Genomic DNA, 23,514 nt, shown 5'->3' with positions numbered 1-23,514 from the left:
CAGGTATGCCCGCTGCTTCGTCCACAATTACTGAAAATCCATCCTATCTTTATTGGGATCATACCCCCTTGGACTTGATCACTTTGCGGTTTTAATGAACCTGTGCGTTTTGGGTGTTGTTTTAAACTTTTTTATTTTGTGCGAAAGTTAATGTTTGGTTTAACAAATCAATCTCTCTCCTATACCCAATACAATCAAATCAAACAGACTTAAACCCCAAATTCATTATTCTCAGCCGCATATCTATTAAGCTCTAACCCTCCACTCAATTTATGAACCAGCCTCCCTCTCAACCGTATGACCAATTGAGTTTTAAGATTGACTATTATAATTAGTACTTATATTTAGTTATATTTGATTGATTATTAAGCTTCAATGACAATTAGTGGTTTAGTTTAATTATATTGTATCATTTATAAATTTGTCTTATAATTATAAAAATAATTATGTCTCAAAAGGCTTACGCCTCGCCTTGCTGAACCAAAAATGCATTGCCTCTACGCCTCGCCTTTCAAAACATTGGTGAAAATATACTAGTATATAACAAGGCTAGTGGCAATATTCATGAATGTGAGTGAAGATAATGATTTCCTCCAAATAGCATCCACATAATTTCGTCTCATAAACTGTCAAATAAAGCTTACAGCCTTACATAAAAATACATTAATCCCTTTTTAGCCAAGCTTTGCAATAACATCATTCAGGGAAGAAACAGTCGCCGCATAGTACTTCTCTGCTTCTGGGGTGCTCTTGATCTTTGCTGCATGGTCCAACTGTCCCCAAACACAAACACAAACACCAAAAACAAAAAAATTATATGAATTGAAGGTACATTATTGTCTACGGCATGTCATCAACATGTTAATTACTTGGCGACAAAAAGTTCAAGTATATATGGACTTACATTGTCAATGTCCTTGAAGAGCTTTCCAGTGAGTTCCTTGAGTGGCTCCTTCTCTGTTTTGGATTTGGCAGAAATGACAGTCTTGAGGTCATATCGGAGATACGAGGCCTTGAGACGAAGATCGTTCTGGACATAAGGCCATGCCTTCTTGTCTATGTACTCCTTCACAGCAAGAATTTCCTTGGCTGACTCCTTTGCCCTCTGTGCAGCCTGAGCTGGGGTCAAGGGTTGGATGAAGAACCTATCCTTCAATGGCAGGTCAAGGTCTCTTGGCTCATCCGAGTTTAGAGTTCCAGCTGCCATAACACCAAATTCACCTCCGTAAGTTCTTGAACAAACCCAATAAACAATTCCATGCATTCCACATTCTTTATTTTTTGTTGGTCAAATTAAATTAATGTGTAATAATGTACTTGCATCGCAATCCAATTAATAGTTCAAATTATAAACTGAAATTTGTACCTTGCTAAGACTAAAAACAAGTGACAAGGACAAGATTGAAGGGCTTACGTAATCCGCCGGAAGGGGGTGGAGGTGGACCAACTTTGATGGGCTTAGCCTCTGCAAGCACAGCTTGGACAAAAGAACCAGAGGCCAAACCAGCGGCCACAAGACCAAGCATGGCTCTACGGCTAGTTTCAGGCTCTGCAGGCGCTTGCTGGGCTCTTATGGCGAACCCGGACTTGGTCACAGCCAGCCTGTTGGTGCTGCTGGCTATGTTCAAGCGTGATGAGCCGCTTAGATGAAGGCTGCCTTCCAACACAGCCTGGGATGAACCATGTAGGCCAGACATTGAAGCCATAGCTTGTGCCATTTCTCCTTAACCTCCTTGCCTTACCTTTCTTTCTGGGTTTTATTTCTTCTTAACAATGATCAGTTTCCAAATGAGATAAAACAGAGGCAGAAATGTGGAAATTATATTTCTGGGCGCATGTGATTGGTGGTGGATGATGTTTAGTTTTGTTCTATGCTTATGTGATGTAGAGTGATTTTGGGCAAGGACCTTATCTGACATTTTCCGGTTTGGATAAGTTGGATATGGATTTGTCCAATTGGAGGTTGACAAGTGTCCCTCGTTGCATTTTCTATTTGACAAGCTGGATAATGATCCAACACGGACTCTGTCATTTTGACACGTGGACTCCATGAGATTATGACAATGATGTTAATCTTAATACCATCCATCTGAAGTTTTTTTTTCCCCACAAAATTAAAAGGAACATTGTCTATTTCCAAATCAATTATGAATAGATGACAAATTCTTGATAAAACACCTTTTTTTAATATTTATTTTATTTACACATAGGAAATTTTATTAAGAAGAATAGAGAGACCTTGGTTCAATGAATGAGAGAGACATATCCTCCAGCCAAATACTAGCATAATTATGAGTCATTTCAAACTGTTCGCATATTTGGAAGAATCAAAATCCATTTTCACAGAAACCACAAACTCACAAGCAATTTCTACAAAGCATTTGAAGTTCAAATTTATCTATCGAAATTTCAAATCATGTATAGCAAATATGCGATATTCCCGTTTTGGTCTAGTGACTTATGATCAGATTTAAAGTGTAGTGAAACCAAAATGAAATTTCAAAACTCATTCAATGAATTTATAGTGACACAAATCTAGGTTAAGTTTGAATTATGAATCCCTTGTTCTGTCATAAAAATATAAAAAGAAAAAACAATTAATGAAAACGCTCAACCTCACTTTGGTTTTCAAATAACGCTATTTATTTGCAACCTTGAAATCTAGTTCTTCTGGTGATTAGCCTTCAACTATTTCTCTTTTATGCAAGAGTCATCCTCAACAGTCTTGAATTACAACACAGGGTTGTGTAAGAGAAATTTTTTTTTTTTTGTGTGTGTGTAAGAGAAATTGAGTAATTACTAATTAGGTCTGTTATGGAAAAAAAATCATATAATAAAGTGTAAGAAAAGTGTGGGTAAGTGGTGAGATTCAAAAGAACAAAAACCATAATAAATTAATTAACTTGGGCCCTTGGACTTGGCTGGTGGTAGTCCACAAAAACCCGGTTCGGCCCAAATAAAGACTAACGTCTTTGTTGAAGAGCGTGTTAGTTTGTACCGCCAGATCCAATTTCAAAATTTTCAGTCGCTCTCTCTCTCTCTCCCCTTTCTCTCAGACACACTTTTTTGAACTCTCGAGCCCTAACTTCCCCCCAAGTCCCAAATCGATTTCACTCAAAATCCAGTCTGAACAATCCAAGGTCTGAACGTCACACCTCTATCTCCGACCGTCGGCTCTATCAGATCGACGGCTGAGAACGAGACCTGATTAATGGCTTCTCGCAACCAGAATAGGGCTCCTCGGAGTCCTTTTACTGTAAGCTCTAATTTACCTGTTTATTTCATAGCAATGATCTTTTCCTTCTGGGTATGTTTGGTTTTTAAGAAAATGAAAGAAACAAAGTTCTATATCTTAGATTTTGTTTGCTTACTTGGGTGGCTGACGATTTTGTTGTTTGGGTGCTGAAGCAATGGAAAAAGAAAGAAATGAAATTGGGGTTTTGTTTACTTAGTTCTTTTTATGATCTTATTGATCCCCTTCGAGTAGAATTGTATGCTGCAATGTTCCAAATGGTGAATTTTATGGATCAAACACCTTTTTATGGTTATTTAGTTCATTTCGGTGACACAATGACTGGCATCTTTATGTACAATAGCCTTGAAAAAAGAGGTTAATTTTGGTTTTTTGTTTGTGTAGAAAAAGAGTAGTGCTGATGAAGTTCCCGTAGACAAGCGCAGGAGGATTGAAACAAGAAAAACAGACGCACAAGGTAGCATGGGCCGCCCACGACCGCCACTTTCTGTTAGACAAGAGGCAGCACCTACTAGTGACATAGGCAGCACAGAGGGTTCTGAATGTGCCAGTGTTGAGTTCACGAAGGAAGAAGTTGAGGCATTGTTGAATGAGAAGCTAAAAGTGAAGAAGTTTGATCATAAGGTCTATTTCTTACCCAACTGTTGGCTGGTATATTTTAAATAGGTTCCTACTTGTTTTGAACTATGAATTGTTGAATTGTTTTTTCTATAACGTTTTCTATTTGGTTATGTGCCAGGGGAAAGCGGACCAGTTAGCTGATTATACTAAGAGGCTTAAGCTTTGCATCAAATGGTTCCAGCAGGTTGAGGAAGGCCATCTTCTTGAGGAAGAAAAGCTTCGGAATGCATTGAGTTCTGCTGAACAAAAGTGCACGGATACTGGTAATTTTGTATTTTTTATTCATGAAACTATCTGGCTTTGTAGATAATATTATGTTCACACGAGAAACTATGTGGCTTCTAATGTGATTGATAAAAAATTAAGGCTAATTGTAAAAAGGAACAGATTTGTAAAATATGTGTTGATTTTTATTTTAAGAGGTGGAGATGAAGAACAAGGTAGATGAGCTCAATGCCGTAAGTTCAAAGCTGAGGGAAGACATAGCTACTTTAGAAAAGACAGTTGCAAAGGAAGAATCAGAGAAGCTGGTAAGTTTTCCAATCATGGCATTGTGCACTAATTTTGTGATATAATTATATGTCCTGCTTATTTCTTCAACTTTTTATCCTTCTATTCGTATTTTGTATTTTTAATTCTGTTGTTTGGCATGCAGGATGCAATTACTAGTCACAGAAGAGAAAAGGAAGCAAGGGATGTTGCCGAGAAGTTGCAAGATTCTCTTTCAGTGGAGCTTGAAAAAGTCCGGGAGGAGAAATTAGTTGCTGAGCAAAGAGTAATATAAGCATATGATTTTGATAACTAAATCCCCTCCGGTTTTTCAAAATCTGCATTATGCATATGCCTAAAGTTGTTAAGCTCTGCAGGTTGCTTCATCTGAGGATTTGTATAATCGAGCACAAGAGTACAACAAGAGTCTACAGCAGTACAATAGCAAACTCCAATCTGATCTTGAAACAACCACCGAGTCTCTCAAACGAGTTGAAGATGAGAAAAGAACCGTAGTGGAGACCCTAAGCAATTCTAGGGGACACAATAAGGCATTGCAAGATCAGTTGACTTCACTTAAAGTAAGTATCTGTGCAGCATTCATCTGAGGAGCATATTTACTCCTTTGTTTCATCAGAAGAATTTGACTGGTTTCGCAATTCTTGAAAGTTGTTGACTTTTTTTGTTTATTGAACGCTAGTATCTGCCTAATTCAAACTCATTGTGGTAATGATCATTGTATATTGAAATTGTTGGTCAACATAGAGACAGTTTGCTTGGGATATGACCCATTTTATTCAATTGCAATTCCATACTATAGCACATGCCTTTACTGAGTATCAAACATAATTTGCATGTAGGCTTCACTTGATGATGCACTGAAGCAAAAGGAATCATTAGTAAATGAGCTCAAATGCCTTCGAGGGGAACTGCAACAAGTTAGAGATGACCGTGTTCGCCATGTACGAGAGATTAAAGATTTGAAGGATGAGGTGGTGAAGTATAAGGAATACACTGGGAAGTCATGTGCAGAATTAGATACCTTGACAAGAAAATCAAAAGCCGTGGAGGTTTGTATCAGATGCTATTCTCTTGATTTCATGCTGTGTCAGCTTTCCAATATTGCAGGCATGTTTTTGCAGGAGAGATGTTCATCTCAAAGGATGCAGATTGATACATTGAAACACGAGTTAGAAGCTGCAAATGAGAAACTTAAGGTAATATTAATGCTGTAGGGGTTTTAAAAATGTTGCTATATCTGTCTACTCATAAGTTCAAAACATCTATTATTTACTTTATTCTAGATGGCCGATCTATCTGCTTCAGAAACAAGGACAGAATTTGAAGAGAATAAGAGAATTGTGCGAGAGCTACAAGATCGCCTGGCCGAAGCAGAGCTTCAAATTCTGGAAGGAGAGAATTTAAGGAAGAAGCTGCACAATACTATTCTGGTAGTTTTTTTGTTCTTATATATATATATATATATTCTTTTTATGCTTACTCTGTTTCAAGGGTACTAATTTTCTTCTATAATAGGAATTAAAAGGTAATATTAGGGTGTTCTGCCGAGTGCGTCCGTTGCTACCGATGATGGCAATACAACAGAAGCCCCAGTCATTTCTTATCCTACATCAACTGAAACTCTTGGCAGAGGCATTGACTTGGTACAAAGTGGTATGGATATGTGTGCTTTTATGTCTTCAATCAAATGCTCTTAAAATTCTTCTAGAAATTTCACTTTTGTTACTTAGTTGTTTTTTATCTAATTATACTTTAACTATTTGCAGGGCAAAAATATCCTTTTACGTTTGATAAGGTGTTTCATCATGAGACTTCACAACAAGATGTTTTTGTTGAAATATCGCAGCTTGTGCAGAGTGCACTTGACGGCTATAAGGTACGCGTTGTGTCTACATATTGTTTTATGTCCTTTTAAATAAATTACTGGTGCATTAGGAGATGTTATGTACAAATTTTTTTTAAAGAACTAAACAATTTAAATGCATTATTGGATTATGTCTTTGGAATTTTAAGACCATTATAGTACTGTTTATACCCTCTTTGGTGATTTCTTTTCACATTTTATACATGCAGAGGCATGCACTAAAACAAGTATTGGCTGTCTTTTTGTAGGTCTGCATATTTGCGTATGGTCAAACAGGTTCTGGCAAGACCTATACCATGATGGGTAGGCCAGATGCTCCAGAGCAAAAAGGATTAATACCTCGTTCATTAGAGCAGATATTTCAAGCGAGTCAATCTCTTCAAGCCCAGGGATGGAAATACAGAATGCAGGTACTATAACTTGTTTTTCATTAGTCTATATTTGCAAATTATAACGTTCCCTTCTAAACATATGCAGGCCTCGATGCTTGAGATATACAACGAGAACATTCGCGATTTATTATGCACAAGTCGATCAAGTGGTGCAGACTTGTCGAGGACAGAAAATGGTGTCTGTGGAAAGCAGTATACGATAAAGCACGATGCAAATGGAAACACGCATGTTTCTGACCTCACGATTGTTGATGTTTGCAGTATAAAGGAAATTTCATCTCTTCTACAACAAGCTGGAAATAGCAGGTATACTTCAAAATTTTCTGAATTGGTCTTGTGATGTTTCATAACTATGTGTTGCGTGTTCTTTTCACTGAAGATAGCATATTGCTATCAAACTTTTAATATTGCCTGCTAAGAAGTTCATTGAGTTTTTGCTGCTATTATATATGATGTGTTAGGTCTGTGGGCAAGACTCAGATGAATGAGCAATCTTCAAGAAGCCATTTCGTGTTTACTTTGCGTATATCCGGCATGAATGAGGTTTGTATTCCTTGTGGCTGCTGTGACGATTGCACTCTAAGAAATCTTTCATTCTGGTTTGCTCGTTCTATGTGTATCTGCTGATATGCTTTCTTGCCTTATTAGAATACCGAACAACAAGTTCAGGGGGTCTTAAACCTTATTGATCTTGCTGGAAGTGAGAGACTTTCAAGGAGTGGCGCAACTGGGGAACGTTTGAAGGAAACTCAGGTCTTTCTTCTTGGAAATTCCCAATCTTCTCCCTGATAGATGTAACTATATGTGAAGAGATATTTGAATGGGTTAGCTAACACGTTTGATAATAACAATCAGGCCATTAACAAAAGCTTGTCATCTTTGAGTGATGTCATATTTTCTTTGGCGAAAAAGGAAGACCACGTTCCTTTTAGGAACTCAAAGCTCACCTATCTTCTTCAGGTATAGTAATTTATGTGTGTGTTTGCTGCATGGCAGTTGTGATATTTCTAAGCAGGACCTAAAATACCCTCTTTGCTTTCGTTATTCATGGTATAAACAGCCTTGTTTGGGAGGGGATTCGAAGACGTTGATGGTCGTCAACATCTCCCCAGATGCTTCTTCAGTCGGTGAATCTCTCTGCTCTCTTCGATTTGCTGCTAGAGTGAATGCCTGCGAAATTGGGATCCCTCGGAGGCAGACAACAACCACGCGGCCGCCTTCAGATTCTCGCTTAAGTTATGGCTGAGATTGTTTGTCTTTGATTTACTGTGTGACTGCATTTGTTCGTAGCAGAAGCACGTTGTTGTTTGTAACGGGAAAACAAAGGTTGTGTTGTGCATAATGGAGTCAGATTGGCTCTCTATCAATTTGTTTGCAGATCTTCTGCTTGAGGCCTACTTACTAATTTGTACTTCTCTCTGAGATCCCTTATCTTTTTTTTTTTTTTTTTCTTCTTTGTGTTTGTTTGTATGCTTATGAGTTATGACAATAAATATTTTGTGCTATATGGAAAATGTTCATCCCTTGAGGAATGCAGGGATTGTTAAACTTTTGACTTTCTCGTCATGAGAAGCCAAATAATCTGGTGCTATTTTATTTCAGTGGAAGGATATATACCCAAGTAACGAAACAAGACATTAGAAAAATCAGTGGATGTTTTTGTCGCAATTGCAAAAACAGGCTGTCTCACTTGCAAAAACAGGACGCTAAAAAATGGTAAAGGAAAAACATAGTCCGGATTATAAAACGGAAGTGGGCCCAACTCTAACATTCGTACCTATCCTAAATATATATATTCTTGTTTTTTCTTGTTGTTTTTGGTCAAATATCGTCCTAATCTCATCTCATCTAGCAGCATCTAGATTTAGAGTCGTAGACAGGGCTACAGGTTGTCAATACACTCAAATACTGAAACGCCAGCCAGGAAGTCAGCAAGTGAAGAAACAGAGGAAGGAAAAGAGAGATGGATAGTCAAGTACAGGAAACGCAAGCCATAAAGTCCAGAGTCATAAAGGTTGATTCTGTGGAGACTTGGGACTTGTATGTAACCCAAGCCACCAACCAAGGCTGCCCTGTAAGTCTCCTCAGACATCTCAATTGAACACAGTTCCGTGTTCTTATGACTTTGTTGTTGAATTTTTAGTTTTTGGTTTAATTTGTGCGTTTGTTTGCCGGGTTTTTTTTGGGTCTACTTGGGTTGGAATTGGATATGTCGTAGATTGTTGCACACTTTACTGCTTCATGGTGCATGCCTTCGGTGGCTATGAACCCATTCTTTGAGGAATTGGCATCAAGCTATTCGGATGTTCTGTTTCTCGCGGTTGATGTGGATGATGTTAAGGTAATTAACTTAGCCTAATTCCTTGACACAAAAGTATGTCTAATTTTTGTATACATATCCTAGAATCTTCTTTGTGTTTGAAATTGACCATCTTCCATCTGATATTGCTTATCTTCTTTGCTTATGCTTTTTTGGATATTGCTTTTCATAAGGCTTTGCTGTCTGGTATTCATAATCATTTGACAATTAAAGATAGGGACTAAAAACTCTTGGAAGGTTTGATGCTGTTTATGATGGTGATATGGATATAAATATCTCTCCTTCTTTTTGTTTTCTTAGGAGGTAGCGACTCGACTGGAGATAAAGGCTATGCCAACTTTTTTGCTGATGAGGGAAGGTGCACTGGTTGACAAGCTTGTGGGTGCCAATCCTGAAGAGATAAGGAAATGGATCGAGGGTTATGTTCAGTCCATACGTGTTTCTGTTGCGTAGCAACAGTGTGCGATATCACACAGTTTCAAGTTTGAACATGTGAAATAAGTGGTTGTGATGGGTTCTAGCACAGATATGGATGATAAGTTTTTCTTTGGTTTGCTGTATGGATGTTGAACTTTGTAAATGTAACATTTTCTGCTTGTAATTCTTTCTGTTCTCATTGTCATCTTACATGGTGCACCTTTGCTTGTGATTTTTAATAAAAATTCTGCCCCAAAAGATATCTTCTCACCAGTGGCTTTCATGCGTTGGCCCAAATTGTTGGTAATTTTGATTCTCTTTTCCTTTGTTGGGTTCATCGGGCCTTGTAATGAAAATAAAGATAGGTTCTCTGTTTATGTAAAAGCCCAAGTTTTTTAAAATACAAGTTATAGTCTTAAATAGAGGGGAGAAAGATTTTTCACACATATATAAAGTCCTTATTATAGAATTCTTGTTCGACAGGTTACTCAATTTGATCCAATGGCTAATTAATTTGATCAAACGGTTAAGAGATATTTACCTAAGAGCTATTTATAAGACTCTCACTATAAAATTCTTGTTCAAATATTAAACCTCTGATATGCAAGTAAGGACCATTTCTCATTAGATTACACCGTTGACAAAAGCTAAAGCCCAAGGCTCTTGAATTCTAAGGCCATGTCAAAAGAACAAGTGACCTGAGAAATAAAGAAGGAAAATAAAAGTGGCGAAAATTGAAAAGGAGACTTTTATAATGGCACGTTTTGTGGTGGCTGCGTGTGCAGTGTGGCGAGAATTTGGAGACCCGCCAGCGCCTTTCTTTTGTACGCTTTCCATAAATCACAATATCTTACCTTTTCTTTCACTTCCATATACGCAATAATAATCCGAACCACCGAAACCCTTCAACCAAAATTGGCTCAAAATTGTTTTTCATAACAATAATAATTGTTTAAAATTTCCATCACGATTCCCAAGCTCCAACCCACAACGGCGGGCTCTGTCCCTGCAAAGGGTCACCGCCGGAAATTCAGAATTTCCGGCAACCGATAAAACATGGGTTCGACGCCGCAAAATCACAACTGGGTCTTCGATTATGGAGTTTTAGAAGATATTCCTGTACCTGGCGGTGACCTACCGCCCCTTGACCTGCCCGGTTTCACTTGGCCCTCTCATTCATTTGTCGCTCCGGCCGCTCCCAGGTACCGCAACCCATTTACTTTCTTCAACCAAGTTCATCATTTTGCTGCAATTGGGTTTTCCTTGCTGTTGAATGTGAATTGGGTGTCTGTTTTTTAGGAGGGTAACTGTTGTTTTTATTAGTACTTTATTCGAAGTCTCAATTTCAAATTTGTTTTCGTTATTTATTAATTCAGGAGGTTTTTCTTTGACGAATGAGGTAATATAATAATATTGCTGGCCTGAAGTATAATTATTTTCTAGCCTATATGAAATACAGTAAAAAGTAGGATGCTTTACGATAATCATGAACTGCAAGTCGGCTAAGCAAGCATTGCATGTGCAGGGTACATGCTCAGAGAGTCTTGTGAATATAATAATGTTATTAGCAGCTTAGTTGTATTAAAATGATGAAAAGTGGATCTGTGGCTGTTCTCTGATTTAACATGATGTCGCGTACTTCATTAAAATGCTAGCCGCTTTGGTTATAGACTTGAGCATATGCTATGTCCATTTAAGCTGAATTTACTTTAAAAAGTGTTTATATTAAGTTTAAATCCTTGAGGATGTTCAAGGTTGGCTAATTATTCGTAATCGGTTTTATCATCACCTTCATTGAGTCTGTGGCTATGAGGATGCCATTTTTGCAGGGTTTATGATGTCCTCCTGCAGTTCATTGAGTTCATTTTTTTGTTTGCTCAAATTCAAGTATGGCATTTTTGTTTACATGTGTGTGTTTTAAGCAGTCTGTTATGTTAATCTTTAATGGGTTATGAGGATATTTGGTAAAAAGAGTATTTTGGAGTGCAAGTAAGATGCTGCTGGTATAAGGGGACTAACTAAAACTTATCTGCAATTTTCTCTTTCTCTGAGTACTAAATTATCATTTTTTCATTTTTTTCCCATTCTGCTTAATTAACAACCTGGCTATACTATGTTGACGAAGATAAACTTTTCTTTGTTCTAACGACACACTCATTTGTTTGCTGCTATTTTCTCAGCGTGGACTTTGATGACTCGTTTGGAAATTCAGACAGTATCAAGGAAAGTGGGTGTCGAAAACGGTATATCTACTGAGTCTTATTCTTCTTGACTTGTTAAACAGGAAATGGTGTATTACTACCCATTTGCTGTTTCCAGGTTTTTGAATTTGTTTATTGAATTAATGCTTTAGCATGGATGGATTTTTTATTTATTCTGAATTTGGTCAGATCCTCAATACTCATGCTAAATTATCTCCTTCTGTTTCAGCATGATTTATTTGTGTTTATTGTGTCCATTATAGGGTGAGGTCTGGATCATGCAATGTGACTGGTTCTAAAGCATGCAGAGAGAAAATGCGGAGGGATAGACTGAACGACAGGCATGCTCTAGTTCCCTAATACTCAATGATATTCGCTCCCCCTTTCCCACTCTCTCTCTCTCATCTTGACTTGTTGCATAACTTTTAGGTTCCTGGAATTGAGTTCTATGCTTGAACCTGGAAGGCCACCCAAAACTGACAAGGCTGCTATATTGGGTGATGCTGTCCGAGTGGTGAATCAGTTACGCGGAGAAGCCCAGCAACTGAAGGATTCAAATGGAGATCTGCAGGAGAAGATAAATGAATTAAAGGTGTGCCTGCGTTTGTTCTTTTGTTTTTCTTTTATGTGTTATAAGCCATATTAGGATGCAGTTCATGTAAGGAGATTTGCTTGCTGAAATTGCTTGAGTAGACGTCCAAATTCTTCTTGGTTCTTCGATAGGATGCTTTTATTCATTTACTTGTATACATTTTGTACAGGCTGAGAAGAATGAACTTCGTGATGAGAAGCAGAGGCTCAAAACAGAGAAAGAAAACATTGAGCGGCAAATTAAAGCCTTGAATACTCAGCCAGGCTTCTTGCCTCACCCTGCTGCAATTCCAGGTCCATTTTCTGCCCCAGGCCAAGTTGTTGGTGGCAAACTGATGCCCTTCGTCGGATATCCTGGAGTTTCCATGTGGCAGTTCATGCCACCGGCTGCAGTTGATACCTCACAAGACCATGTTCTCCGCCCCCCTGTTGCATGAGTGCCAGGCTTTTATTTGTCTGCCTCGTGCTTAATGATAGCCTTTTTAGCTGTTGTTTCTCGTTTTTGATTTTTGTGTTCTAGTTTTAAATTTTTTCACATAAGATTGAATTTACTGGATGAAAGACTGGATATTTTCACTGACTGCTTTGGTAAGTTGTAACTTGTAGTTCTCATGAACAAGTTTCCTTCATAAAATTTTCCAATTTTGACCTCTTAACTGTTCTGGTCCAAAGGTGTCTGTGTTCTAAAATACAAAACTGGGAAGCATATATTACGCTACTCGTTGCCCATGAAAACTGAGCTTAACTGTTTGACTATGATTCTTGATGATGAAGATGCTAGTAAATTTGTACGACACGTCGTTAAGAAAGTTCTGAAGTGGAGAAGCAATAGGACATTAGGATGACTTAACTGAGCAGTTTGCCTTACAGTGCAAGATTTTCAAGCCCAATCTTTTTAGCTTTGATAAGAAAACTAACTAGGTAAAGTAGCAACTACAAAATTTGTTTTGACATAATTTTTTTGTTTGTTTGGGATTATTGTTATTATTAACATGGTAGTTTGAATCCCATGTATTTTCCAGATACATAGTCTCTCCACACATCAAGAGCCCCAAAGCTTGTCATCAGAACAGTACTCAAAGCCATCACTGTACTAACTGAAAATACAATGAGAGAAGCCCTTCCATACACTTTAATTGCTCTCTGCAGAACTACAAGTCCAAGAAGTGATGCAACAAAACACATGATGGCAAAGACGAGTGCAGTATCTGCATGCTCCATGCCCAACAACAAGTACTGAAACGCCGACATGGAAGACGAGAAGAACACCATGAAAGAACAAGTTGCTGCTGTTACCTGCACAAAATGTGAATTGGTAAACAGTTTTGAAGATAGAATTGTGATGGATGAGACCATAATTTTACCTCAGGTGCTATCCCAACTTGTACAAGAAGAGGGCTTATAAGCATTCCACCCCCGATCCCAAAGACACCCCCCAAAATCCCTGCTAATAGTGCCATTAGTGGGAAAATTAGTTTTGATGGTCTAACCTTTGGCAGGTCCTCAATATTCTGCACCAAGAGTAATAGAAACAGTTTAGTTTTATCGAAATCCTTGTCGAAAAGAATAACAAATTTTAAATACCTTTTGGTTTAAAGTATGATGTTGAAGGTTCTCTTTTCTGCATAGGATCCAGGCTGTATAGATTATGGCAAGAGGGATTTGGACTGATGAGAGAACCCAATAACCTATTCCACAAGGCTCTATTGGGGTGATACCCTGCAAGGATCGAAGAATCACATTCACAAAATACACTTTCGAATATATGTGCTTTGAAGCTGTGCCCTACTGAAGTCGACTCTTTCCACTTGTCCTGATGCTTAAAATTTGATTTCTTTTTCAATTATAGCTAGATTTCCAGACTTAAATATGGTCTCTAGGCGGATGTTTCCAGGACTATCATTTGACAAAACAGAATGCATAGCATTCATAGATTTTTCATTGATGAAAAGTGAGTCTTAAACATCATTTGATGTTTCTATATCATACTAGAGGAAAACTGAATAAGGAGCAGCCTAACCTGTCCATACCGGTTGCCACGAAAAAGGTAGATGATGCAGAAAGAGCACCATACCAGAACTAAGACTCCCATTTTTGTCCATGGAAGTCTTATTATGCACTTTCCTTTTGTTCCTAAGAGCGGTTCTGCAATACCCTTGACCCCTTCTGTTTCAGCATTCAACCCATTTCCCAAATTCTCACAATCATTTCTCATCAGCTCCTCTGACTCCATTTTCCAGTACACCAAACCATTTTTGCAGCTCATTGAGGTAGACCAAGCAAGAAACAGAGCAAAGAGTATGGTGATCAGCCACTCTGGAAAAACAAGGTTGCAAATCACTCCAACACTTACTCCCAGCAACATACATGGCTCTGACAGAAGTGCTATGTCATAATCAATCACATTTTTGCCACCAAACTTGGCACTTCCTTTGCACAAGTTGTAGATGACATTTGCAACTGAGCCTCCTGTGACCATGAAAGCTGACAGACTGGAGGCTGTTCTGAGGTCCAGACCTGCCACCAAGGTCAATATTGGTATGAACAGCCCACCACCACCAATTCCACCAGCACTGGATATAGAGGCAGCTAGGAAGCAGAAGATTCCTGCAAACACAATGGGGGCTGAAAATTTTAGTGGGGTTTCATGGTTGTGCTGTGCTCTTTGGTGGCTCAACCATTCATAGGTTTTGTTGAGGAAGTGCTCAATTGTGTGGAAATCTGAGATGGGTTGAATTTGTTTTGCATGAGAGTGACTGAAGAAGGTGATGAGAATTGAAAGGGAAAGACATAGCCATGTAAGGTTATGGTTCTTCATTTGCTTTGAATGATCCTTGATGGTTCTGGTTCTAGTTCTGTTATGAGATGAGTCATCTTATGTAGTGGTCTTTTTATAAGGAAAAGGAGCAAGTTTTCGGTGGCTTTTGGGAGGAAGTGGACAGAAGCGACAACATCCGAAAACAGTAATAACAAAAGATATATTTGTGTTTTTTCTAATTGAATTGATGTTTATTTGGTTGGTAAGACTGTCATGGCTTTATGATATAATGGTACTCCTAAGTTTGTTTTGATACAAGAGGAGGCAGCCGAAGTCTGTTAATCTATCGTTGTTGCGAATTTTTTGTTTTTTTAATGTTCTAAATTTACAAGGAGCTCCTCCCTTGTTTTGAAAAGGAACTTCGAACTTATCTTGAAATGAAAAAAAAACCGAGAAAAAGGGGGCAACTTTACCTCACGGCTTGCAACCGAGCTGCCACTATTCACTTGAATAGTGTCAATTTGTGATTCCACTAAGTCGTCTAAGACAAATACTATTCATATGAGATATGATGAGATGAATTTGTATATAGTTTTGGTGTGGAAAGTAAAGAATATGCCTAGGTATTTATTTAAAAATTCTAATTTATGGTATTTTTTCCTTTTTTTTAGTTCTTGGCGTCATAAGATTTGCAAGCAGCTCTGAATTTGGTGGACTTGCTGCTCCCAGCTCTTGCAGGCTGGCCCTTGCGCTGGAGCTGCTTCCTTCCCCTAGGCTGCCTTTTGCCCGATTTTGAAGCAAGGGTGGACTTGCTCTAAGGGGTGAAAACTATAGTGGGCAATGGACCAGTCCCATCTTTCCCTATATTCCTACAAACCATCATCACCATTTCGATAAACTCCGATGTAATATGTTATATTCAGTTTATCTTTCTCATCATCATATGATCAAAGTTAATTAATTAAGTAATTATGTGACGAGAGAAATAAAGAAAAGAACAAATATACAACACGAGTGTGATGCTGATAAAGAGATGCAATGTGTGATAGGTAAGTTTTTTCGCAGCAGCATGGTAAGTTGGTAACCATGGCTTAAATTGAACATTTATTGGACAATCAATTAATCTCTCAATCAAAACATGTAGAGTCTTTCCATTCTGAGAAAGTAAGTCATAACAAGTAGCTTGCAGCAGTCACGTGTTCCCTAACTGGCAGAAAACTGCCTAGCTGCACCATAGATGAAGTGGGCAGTATATAGGAACCGTGGAAAGTTTGCTTTCCAACAGAGCTTCTTGTTCTTTTCTTTTTTTATACAAATATATATGCCCCTTTTGGGTGTTTGTTGTTTGATTTATCACATCACATGTCCATACATTGAACATTGCATCGTATATATAATATCTGAGGATGTCTGTGTTGTCACTTATGTGTATATACAAGTTTGGTTGTGCTCCCAAAATTTCAAAGTGATTAGAACTCTTCCACTTAATTTTGGTTGGATTATGCGGAGAATCGAATTCATGACCTGTGGAGCAAGCACAAGTTCGCCCTAACCATTCGGCTACCAAGAGTGGGTAATAATACACATTATAATGTGAATAAAAGACATAATTAATATTCATGAATTTAAAATATATTATTACTTTCCAAAATGGGCATTAGAATGCTACAATTTCTACCACTCACTCCCAGTACTGTGCACAGTGCATGTTGATATTGGTTGGTCCAAGTGTTTTTTTTTTCTGGAGAAGCTTTGTGTTAACCGCATATCCTTCTAGGGTTTAGGGTATAGCCTAAACCCTAAACCCTATCCTTCTCGTATAAGGTATAGCCTAGACTTGGATTGAGATAAGAGTTTATACCAGATCTTCCGGGTTGACATGCTCTTCATAGAAGACCTACACACTTTGAACAGCTATCAAAATAAGAGCGAACTGGGGTTGGTCCCAGTTGAACTCCCTCCGATGTTTAAGTCAGAAGTGGTTATAAGGTGGAGAGAACGGATATAGGGTTTTTAAGATGAGAATAGTTATTACCTTTGTCCAAAGATAGGAGGTATTTATAGGGGGATATATTTATCTTCCTCCCCCCTGGTGGACCAGACCACATTAAATGACCTGTTTCTGATCACCGTACTATCTGGCAGGGATTGTGTGACAGAGTGACATGTGGCATTGGATGGGAGGTATATTAAATGATCCCTCTCCATCACCAGTCTATTCACTTGGGGATCAAAGGGGAAGGCGACATTTGGTCTTGGACGGCATGTACATTAATTGATCTATCTTACTTCCTAGGCTGTCTTACCAAAAGGGCAGAGTATTTGATTTGACAAGGGTCTGGTCACGCTTGTGGATCATTAATGCGCCTCTGGTTAATAATAGCACCAGAGTGGTCGGGTCGGTATTCAACTTCCCGAGCGTTAATTCGACCTTTGTCCCACCAGATCTTGGGTGGGAGGTCTTTTATCGACCTTTGAGGTTACGAAGTATGGTTGGGTTGGTAGTAAAGGTAACCCAGCCCAACTAAGGCCATGTGACGTTCTTTAATAGACTTGGCTCACAGTGATGGTATGAGGCATTAACACTTTGTGTCTTTAAGTAAGTTGATAGCTTATTATTATTTGAGTGCGTGTGTGACAGGCAGTGCTTTTTGTTAAGTTGCTTTCCATGTAGATGCTTTTCTCAAATCCAGGATAATAATAAGAATTAATTGTGGCAGTGTTGGATCGGCAAAAAGTGGAAGATCCAGATAGATTAAGTTGATACAATATTAATTCTTTATGTCATGCTCATGCTGATACTGTGGGTCGGCGGCCATCCTGTAGTAATATTGTGCCTCGTATGTTTGTCTTGAAAAGCAGAAAAAAATTAGCAAGAAAATCCATCATTCTGATCTTGAATGCTTTGTATCACCGGTCCATATTTAAAAATGAATTCCAAACGAATAGAACTTGTAATGAAAGATACTAAGATGGATCAAATCTGAGCACCCCTACAGTAAAATATGTATATGTCATTGTGCACGCGGAGACTAAGTGGTGAATTTTTACTGGTCGGCTCGGCAATTAGGGTTCCTTGCCTGCCCAGTTGAACACCATGTCCAATTGGCAATTAGGGTTCTTTCTTTCTAATTTTCATTAGTCTTGAAAATGAATATAGAAGTTGAGACATCTTCTTTTGGCTCGTTGTACAAGGTGAAACCTGCAGAGGTATATATGATATAAGGTTAAGGATCTCAATTGATGTGTTTGTTCTGAGTGGTGCTTCTCAAATAAGAAATAAGAATATATAAAAGCTTCGGCCAGAGCTTTTTATTCTCAGAAAGTAGAGCTCTGAGTTAAATCGATGCTTCCAGTTCCAGTTAATATTGCACGTTTGTTAAACGGATCAATGCTTGCTAAAAGCGCTTATTTTTGTTGTCAAATTGCTAAAAGCGCTTATTAGAAGCCTGTAGAACAATGGAATCGGATAAGGTTTGGTTTAACTAAAAGCATTCCCTCTATTAATTAATTAAATTTTGCTAGTTAACAATCATTCTCTCTTGTCCGTCGTACCCTATATATTTGTTAAAAGGACATAAATTATAATACAGGTGAAAAGAGCTAAAGGAAATAGTTGATGCTAGTCTAGATATTCATCGCCGCCAAAGTAGAACATGGTTTACTTTAGTGGAAGACCGAGACGAAGACTCCAACATATTTTAATTATAGTGCTTGCAACTTTGTTTTTTGTTTTTGTTTTTTTTTGAAGCCTCACTGTGTTGCATGCATGATCATGATCAAGACGAAGAGAGCCCAATTATATATTTCTTGTTTCTTTCATAGAACCTTTTTCAGTTGACCCTGGTAAGCTAGTCGATCGAACGAGGAAAGAAGGCCCATAAGCTCCAAACCCATTCCAACCCCCACGACATGTCATTTTCTTTTCTAGGCAACTTACTTGCCAATTTCGCAAGACAACTAAAAAAAACCTTGTCAGTTTACAAGCAGCAGCTGATGTGAGTTGGGTAAACTAACCACAAGAAGTTTTGATAAATGTCGTGTAATTAAGGGTAGATTATACTTTTAATGAAGTCAATGAACATCTCATTCTAAGCAAAGCATGTGACGAAGACTGGTCCGAGAGAAAAATAAAAAACTTGACAGAGATGGGAGTGGGCAACAAAACAAGCCAAATTAGTCAGAGTCGTCGTTTGATTGATTGCCTTTTCTTCTATTGTGATTGCTAAACCACCTAATCGAAACTTCTGCACAAGGTGAGACTAACAATTCAACGGACGCATGCATTGACAAGTCTTATTCCGCACCTAACCAAAGGAAATGCTAAATTACAATAAAAAAAATTAACAAATGTAAGTTTCCATGTATGCATCTTCAGGCTATCGAGGATATATTTCTGTGATCATTGAAACCTCATCTTCTGGTGCTTTAACAACAGAGTTGCTCTTGGATCGATCTGACCCGGCTGTCAACCCTGAATTGTTCGTCCATCCCGAAGAAGACATGTCAGAGCCAACGCTACTATGCCTGAAAAATGCTGGTTGTGAGGGTACTGGAAGAGTGACAGAGTAACTATTCAGCATTAGAACAATAGAAGCCATGGTTGGCCTATCAGCTATATTTTCTTGCACGCATAATAACCCAATGTGGATGCATCTCATTATTTCAGCTCTTGAACCAGTCCTCAATGTCGGATCTATTATATTTGAAGCTGTCCCTTCCCTCCAACTTTGCCATGCCTGCAACCATTAATTTGTAGAAATAATAGAGTTAGACATATAACTTCTTTTCTTGGTTCCGTTCAATTCAATTGCAAACGCACATAAACTGCTATATATATGTACACATTTACTTACATAGCTTAGCAAATCCTCCACGTTCTCTCCACGGCGAAAGGAATTATTTTTCTGCCCACTTGCTATCTCCAAAACTAACACACCAAAACTATAGACATCTGATTTAACAGAAAAGTGTCCATGCATTGCATATTCTGGAGCCATATATCCACTGCATATCAATAAAAATGTCCATATTATCATTAACATGGATGAAAATTTTGGATTAGTGATATAGCAAACCATCACAATTATAATATAATAAGCTATGTAGCCTAGTCAAGTACTTACTATGTCCCCACAATTCGACTGGTATTGCCTTGTGTTTGATCAAGCACAAATAACTTTGCCATGCCAAAATCTGATATTTTGGGGTTCATTTCTGCATCTACCAAGATATTACTAGCTTTGAGATCACGATGAATGATTCTAAGTCGAGAATCTTCATGAAGATAAATGATCCCTCGGGTAATGCCTACTATGATTTTGTAGCGGCTATCCCAATCCAGTTGTGTGCGCTTGATTGGGTCTGCATATTCATGAAAACGATTCTTTAATGTTTGTTGGAAGTCACACCAGTGAAAAGAAAATCTTTGAAGTGAAAAGAAAGAATGAAAGATCATTGAAGCATATATATGTACCAAATATGATGTGATCGAGACTGGAATTAGGAACAAACTCATAAATAAGAAGCCTTTCAATTCCTTCCAAGCAGAACCCCAAGAGCCTAACTAAATTTCGGTGTTGGAGCCTGGCCACCAACAAGACCTCATTTTTAAACTCCAAATCTCCTTGTCCAGAATTTGTAGAAAGTCTTTTCACAGCAATATCTTCTCCATTAAATAGCCTACCCTGAAAGAATATAATTGAGAACAAATGAGTTGTATTCAAGGAAGCTAAACTTATTGTTACTTTGGCATGTAATTGATATATATAAAATGATGTATTATTACCTTGTAAACAGAACCAAATCCGCCTTGACCTAGTTTATTGGCTTCAGAAAAGTCATCTGTGGCAATTCTAATGGTGTCAAAATCGAATTGCAATGACTCTGCACTTCTAATTTCATCTGCATCTTCGCCTGCTGAAAATTCAACAAAAATTGATCAAGTTCAAGGTTTATAGTGAAGGAGTAGTTGTAACATAATTAAATAATCGATCTGCTACCTGGAAGTATTGTAAGCTTCTTCTTTGTCTTCCGCACTCTTAGCCAAATGCCGATGGATATAATTAGTACCAAACAAACAACGATTGGCACGAGAATAATGATGACAGTCCGAGATGTGTTACTCTTTGGTCCTACAAAATTAAAACAAAAAATATAATACTTGTGGATAATATATTAAGCGATCTATTTATCAAAGTAATGGAACCAACATATAGGTACCTCCTGAAACTGTGGTAATAATATTGGTTGATGGTGGAGGAGGAGATAATATTGGCGGTGCGGCCGGCGCGATGGCAGTTGCAGAATCGATGTAGGCTCAATGAAGCGGTAAACCTCAAATCTGAAGTTACAGCTGGGTCCAACAACTCTTCCTCCTACTTTTTCAAGGCAACATTGGGGGATTTTTCCAAAAGCACCAACCAAGCAGTCACTGCAGGCTTGCTCTGATATTTCTGGCGTGCACTGCGCAATAGCAAATATTGTTTGGAAAGTTGGAGCGGTTGCGTTCCCGTACGCAAACTTACGAAGAGAACCGCCTGCTGCAGCTTCGCTTCTTACGCTCTCCAGTAGCTTCCTCAGCTCTTGGTTGAACCCGTCCACGCCCGACGAAGATACATTTTGTGGGTTGCGCATGTAGAAAGAAGGCATAGTTGCCACGACTCCGTACATGGAGCTGTTTGAGTAGCGCAACATGCAATTGTCGTACCAACCAATGGCTTCCTTCTGATTTGGACAAAGCTGCGTGAGAGCATATCTGGAGTTGTTGAGACAACTGCGGCAATCCTCCGCCTTGACATCTCCTCTGCAGAGTCCGATTGCGTAAACTTGGTCGTCTGAGTTCTGGCCATACGAGGAATTGTAAAAGCCATAGCCGTTACCGTTTTCATCAGAGGGCAGGGAGGAGAGAAGGGTGTTGAGGTTTTTGTGATAGGTACTATTGTTGGTGTAGTTTCCTATGTTGTTTATACAGAAGTGGTACAGAAAAGCAGGCTGAGCAAAGGCTTGAGTGATCATGATTAGTAACAGAATGGCATAAATCAGGAAGAATAGAAATCTTGAGGAAACCATTGCTGGCATGGCGTAATTGGTCTCTGCAGAATCCTGGTATATATATTTGTAGTTTTTACATCTCTCTAGACTATAGCTAGTTCATTAAGGAAGCTTCTTGTTTGAGAATATTTTTCACGGATGGATCAAGCCCTATCGAGACTTGGTTCTAATTTGACCACCAGTGAGGTTTCAAACACGGTTGTAATTAATTATTAAGATATGAGCTGATAAAGACGGGACTGGTCCGTGGTTTGATTTTTGAGGAGACTAGTTGATTATCTCAAAGTATATTAAACTCATCCACTATAATTTCTTTAACATTTTTAATTAATTCCACGCTTAAAAAGGTTGCATCTCTAGCTTGATTGAAGCTTCTTAGTTAATTACCGCCGCCTTCGAAGACTAATGAGTACAATTAGAATTTACAAGTGATATTAGACTTGGGAAATTACAACATTATTTAAAAGAAAGTTGAATCAAAGGAATACAAAATTATATTATAATTAATTTCATAAATGTGTCCATGCTTCTTCAGGCACTATCGAGGAACAATGAAACCTCATCTTCTGGTGCTGTAAAAAGAGAGTTGGTCTTGGATCGATCCCACCCGGTTGTGTCGCACAAGTTAGATCCATCACTATTATGCATAAAGAAAGCTGGTTGTGAGGGGTACTGGAAGGGTGAGAGAATAATTATTAAGCATTAGGAGGACAATAGAAGCCATGGTTGGCCAAGATATCAGATTACTAGGTCCCCACAATTTGATTGGTACTTCCTTGTGTTTGATCAAGCACGAACAACCTCGCCATGCCAAAATCTGATATCTTGGGGTTCATTTATGCATCTATCAAGATGTTACTAGCTTTGAAGTCACGATGAATAATTCTAAGTTGAGAGTCTTCATGAAGATAAATGAGCGCTCGAGAAATGCCTTCTATGATTTTGTAGCACTTATCCCAATCTAATTGTGCACGCTTGACCTGGTCTATATATGTATTAATGAAAACACAAGGTTAAGATGTTTGTTGCATATATGTGACATGTATGAAATTTTATGATAAATAGCTTAGGTTAAAAGTAAATATGAAAACCATTGAAGCATAAATACCAAATATGATTTTATCAAGGCTTGCATCAGGGACAAACTCATAAATTAGAAGCCTTTCAATTCCTTCCAAGCAAAAACCCAAGACTTCATTTTTAAATTCTAAATCTCCTTGTACAGGAATTGACAGAGAGCCTTTTCACTGCTATACATTCTCCATTAAATAACCTACCTTGAAAGAATATAGAACCAAAGAGTGACGTTAAGTAAGGAATATGAAAGTTCATTTATTTATTTTGTTATTTGGGACATGGAAATATATGAAGGTTAACTCATTGTTATTTTGTTATTGCCTTGTAAGATGTTATTTCTAACCGTTAAATGTCAATGTGGCACTTTTGACATATCGGTTGGAGATGCTTCTAAACAAAACCAAATCCCCCGTCCTAGTTTATTTGCTTCAGAAAAGTAGGAAGGCCGCTGGTGCCA

General features: G+C 38.2%; 6 protein-coding genes across 6 annotated transcripts; 3 read left to right on the top strand and 3 right to left on the bottom strand.

Moving 5' to 3' along the window:
* Nucleotides 1–561: 561 nt before the first annotated feature.
* LOC103324586 (oxygen-evolving enhancer protein 3, chloroplastic) lies at nucleotides 562–1,856 on the bottom strand. Its single transcript, XM_008226655.3, has 3 exons — nucleotides 1,415–1,856; nucleotides 905–1,200; nucleotides 562–773 (listed from the first exon to the last, which is right to left on the bottom strand). The coding sequence occupies exons 1-3, from the start codon at nucleotides 1,716–1,718 to the stop codon at nucleotides 675–677; spliced, it is 699 nt and encodes a 232-aa protein (XP_008224877.2). The 5' UTR covers nucleotides 1,719–1,856; the 3' UTR covers nucleotides 562–674.
* A 1,131-nt stretch (nucleotides 1,857–2,987) lies between these two features.
* Nucleotides 2,988–8,188, top strand: ATK1 (kinesin 1). Its single transcript, XM_008226654.2, is given in 18 exon segments — nucleotides 2,988–3,256; nucleotides 3,638–3,877; nucleotides 3,993–4,137; nucleotides 4,295–4,404; nucleotides 4,530–4,649; nucleotides 4,741–4,944; nucleotides 5,224–5,433; nucleotides 5,506–5,580; nucleotides 5,668–5,814; nucleotides 5,900–5,945; nucleotides 5,948–6,037; nucleotides 6,151–6,260; nucleotides 6,497–6,658; nucleotides 6,726–6,946; nucleotides 7,102–7,183; nucleotides 7,289–7,393; nucleotides 7,496–7,600; nucleotides 7,701–8,188. Coding segments are annotated over 18 exon segments (2,403 nt in total). The 5' UTR covers nucleotides 2,988–3,211; the 3' UTR covers nucleotides 7,887–8,188.
* Nucleotides 8,189–8,476: 288 nt separating this feature from the next.
* On the top strand, nucleotides 8,477–9,576 carry CXXS1 (thioredoxin family protein CXXS1). Its single transcript, XM_008226653.2, has 3 exons — nucleotides 8,477–8,714; nucleotides 8,859–8,981; nucleotides 9,261–9,576. Exons 1-3 carry the CDS (start codon nucleotides 8,604–8,606, stop codon nucleotides 9,411–9,413), a joined length of 387 nt encoding a protein of 128 aa, XP_008224875.1. The 5' UTR covers nucleotides 8,477–8,603; the 3' UTR covers nucleotides 9,414–9,576.
* Nucleotides 9,577–10,147: 571 nt separating this feature from the next.
* Nucleotides 10,148–12,825, top strand: LOC103324583 (transcription factor ILR3-like). The gene is made up of 5 exons (XM_008226652.3): nucleotides 10,148–10,579; nucleotides 11,558–11,620; nucleotides 11,842–11,919; nucleotides 12,008–12,170; nucleotides 12,340–12,825. The coding sequence occupies exons 1-5, from the start codon at nucleotides 10,434–10,436 to the stop codon at nucleotides 12,604–12,606; spliced, it is 717 nt and encodes a 238-aa protein (XP_008224874.2). The 5' UTR covers nucleotides 10,148–10,433; the 3' UTR covers nucleotides 12,607–12,825.
* A 154-nt stretch (nucleotides 12,826–12,979) lies between these two features.
* LOC103324582 (sulfite exporter TauE/SafE family protein 5-like) lies at nucleotides 12,980–15,023 on the bottom strand. Its single transcript, XM_089048627.1, has 4 exons — nucleotides 14,190–15,023; nucleotides 13,754–13,888; nucleotides 13,534–13,680; nucleotides 12,980–13,465 (listed from the first exon to the last, which is right to left on the bottom strand). The coding sequence occupies exons 1-4, from the start codon at nucleotides 14,985–14,987 to the stop codon at nucleotides 13,157–13,159; spliced, it is 1,389 nt and encodes a 462-aa protein (XP_088904753.1). The 5' UTR covers nucleotides 14,988–15,023; the 3' UTR covers nucleotides 12,980–13,156.
* Nucleotides 15,024–19,103: 4,080 nt separating this feature from the next.
* Nucleotides 19,104–22,096, bottom strand: LOC103324687 (cysteine-rich receptor-like protein kinase 25). The gene is given in 8 exon segments (XM_016793049.2): nucleotides 19,104–19,666; nucleotides 19,784–19,934; nucleotides 20,054–20,291; nucleotides 20,404–20,614; nucleotides 20,716–20,846; nucleotides 20,930–21,061; nucleotides 21,150–21,234; nucleotides 21,237–22,096. Coding segments are annotated over 8 exon segments (2,079 nt in total). The 5' UTR covers nucleotides 22,008–22,096; the 3' UTR covers nucleotides 19,104–19,306.
* Between the last annotated feature and the right edge of the window lie 1,418 nt (nucleotides 22,097–23,514).

The sequence above is a fragment of the Prunus mume genome, linkage group LG3, assembly GCF_029339155.1.
Source record: "Prunus mume cultivar Tortuosa linkage group LG3, ASM2933915v1, whole genome shotgun sequence".
Lineage (NCBI taxonomy): Eukaryota > Viridiplantae > Streptophyta > Magnoliopsida > Rosales > Rosaceae > Prunus > Prunus mume.
This window is presented reverse-complemented; position numbering and strand designations above follow the sequence as displayed.

What these genes read in the sequence shown, in the direction of transcription:
- LOC103324586 (XM_008226655.3), bottom strand. Translation starts at nt 1,718, where the DNA reads ATGGCACAAGCTATGGCTTCAATGTCTGGCCTACATGGTTCATCCCAG. An exon ending in ACCCCCTTCCGGCGGATTAC is followed by an intron (nt 1,201 to 1,414) that starts GTAAGCCCTTCA and finishes GTGTTATGGCAG; the next exon opens with CTGGAACTCTAAACTCGGAT. An exon ending in TCTTCAAGGACATTGACAAT is followed by an intron (nt 774 to 904) that starts GTAAGTCCATAT and finishes GTTTGGGGACAG; the next exon opens with TTGGACCATGCAGCAAAGAT.
- CXXS1 (XM_008226653.2), top strand. Translation starts at nt 8,604, where the DNA reads ATGGATAGTCAAGTACAGGAAACGCAAGCCATAAAGTCCAGAGTCATA. An exon ending in CCACCAACCAAGGCTGCCCT is followed by an intron (nt 8,715 to 8,858) that starts GTAAGTCTCCTC and finishes GATATGTCGTAG; the next exon opens with ATTGTTGCACACTTTACTGC. An exon ending in TTGATGTGGATGATGTTAAG is followed by an intron (nt 8,982 to 9,260) that starts GTAATTAACTTA and finishes TTGTTTTCTTAG; the next exon opens with GAGGTAGCGACTCGACTGGA.
- LOC103324583 (XM_008226652.3), top strand. Translation starts at nt 10,434, where the DNA reads ATGGGTTCGACGCCGCAAAATCACAACTGGGTCTTCGATTATGGAGTT. An exon ending in GAAAGTGGGTGTCGAAAACG is followed by an intron (nt 11,621 to 11,841) that starts GTATATCTACTG and finishes TGTCCATTATAG; the next exon opens with GGTGAGGTCTGGATCATGCA. An exon ending in AGGGATAGACTGAACGACAG is followed by an intron (nt 11,920 to 12,007) that starts GCATGCTCTAGT and finishes CATAACTTTTAG; the next exon opens with GTTCCTGGAATTGAGTTCTA.
- LOC103324582 (XM_089048627.1), bottom strand. Translation starts at nt 14,987, where the DNA reads ATGAAGAACCATAACCTTACATGGCTATGTCTTTCCCTTTCAATTCTC. An exon ending in ATCATACTTTAAACCAAAAG is followed by an intron (nt 13,681 to 13,753) that starts GTATTTAAAATT and finishes CTCTTGGTGCAG; the next exon opens with AATATTGAGGACCTGCCAAA. An exon ending in AAGTTGGGATAGCACCTGAG is followed by an intron (nt 13,466 to 13,533) that starts GTAAAATTATGG and finishes CATTTTGTGCAG; the next exon opens with GTAACAGCAGCAACTTGTTC.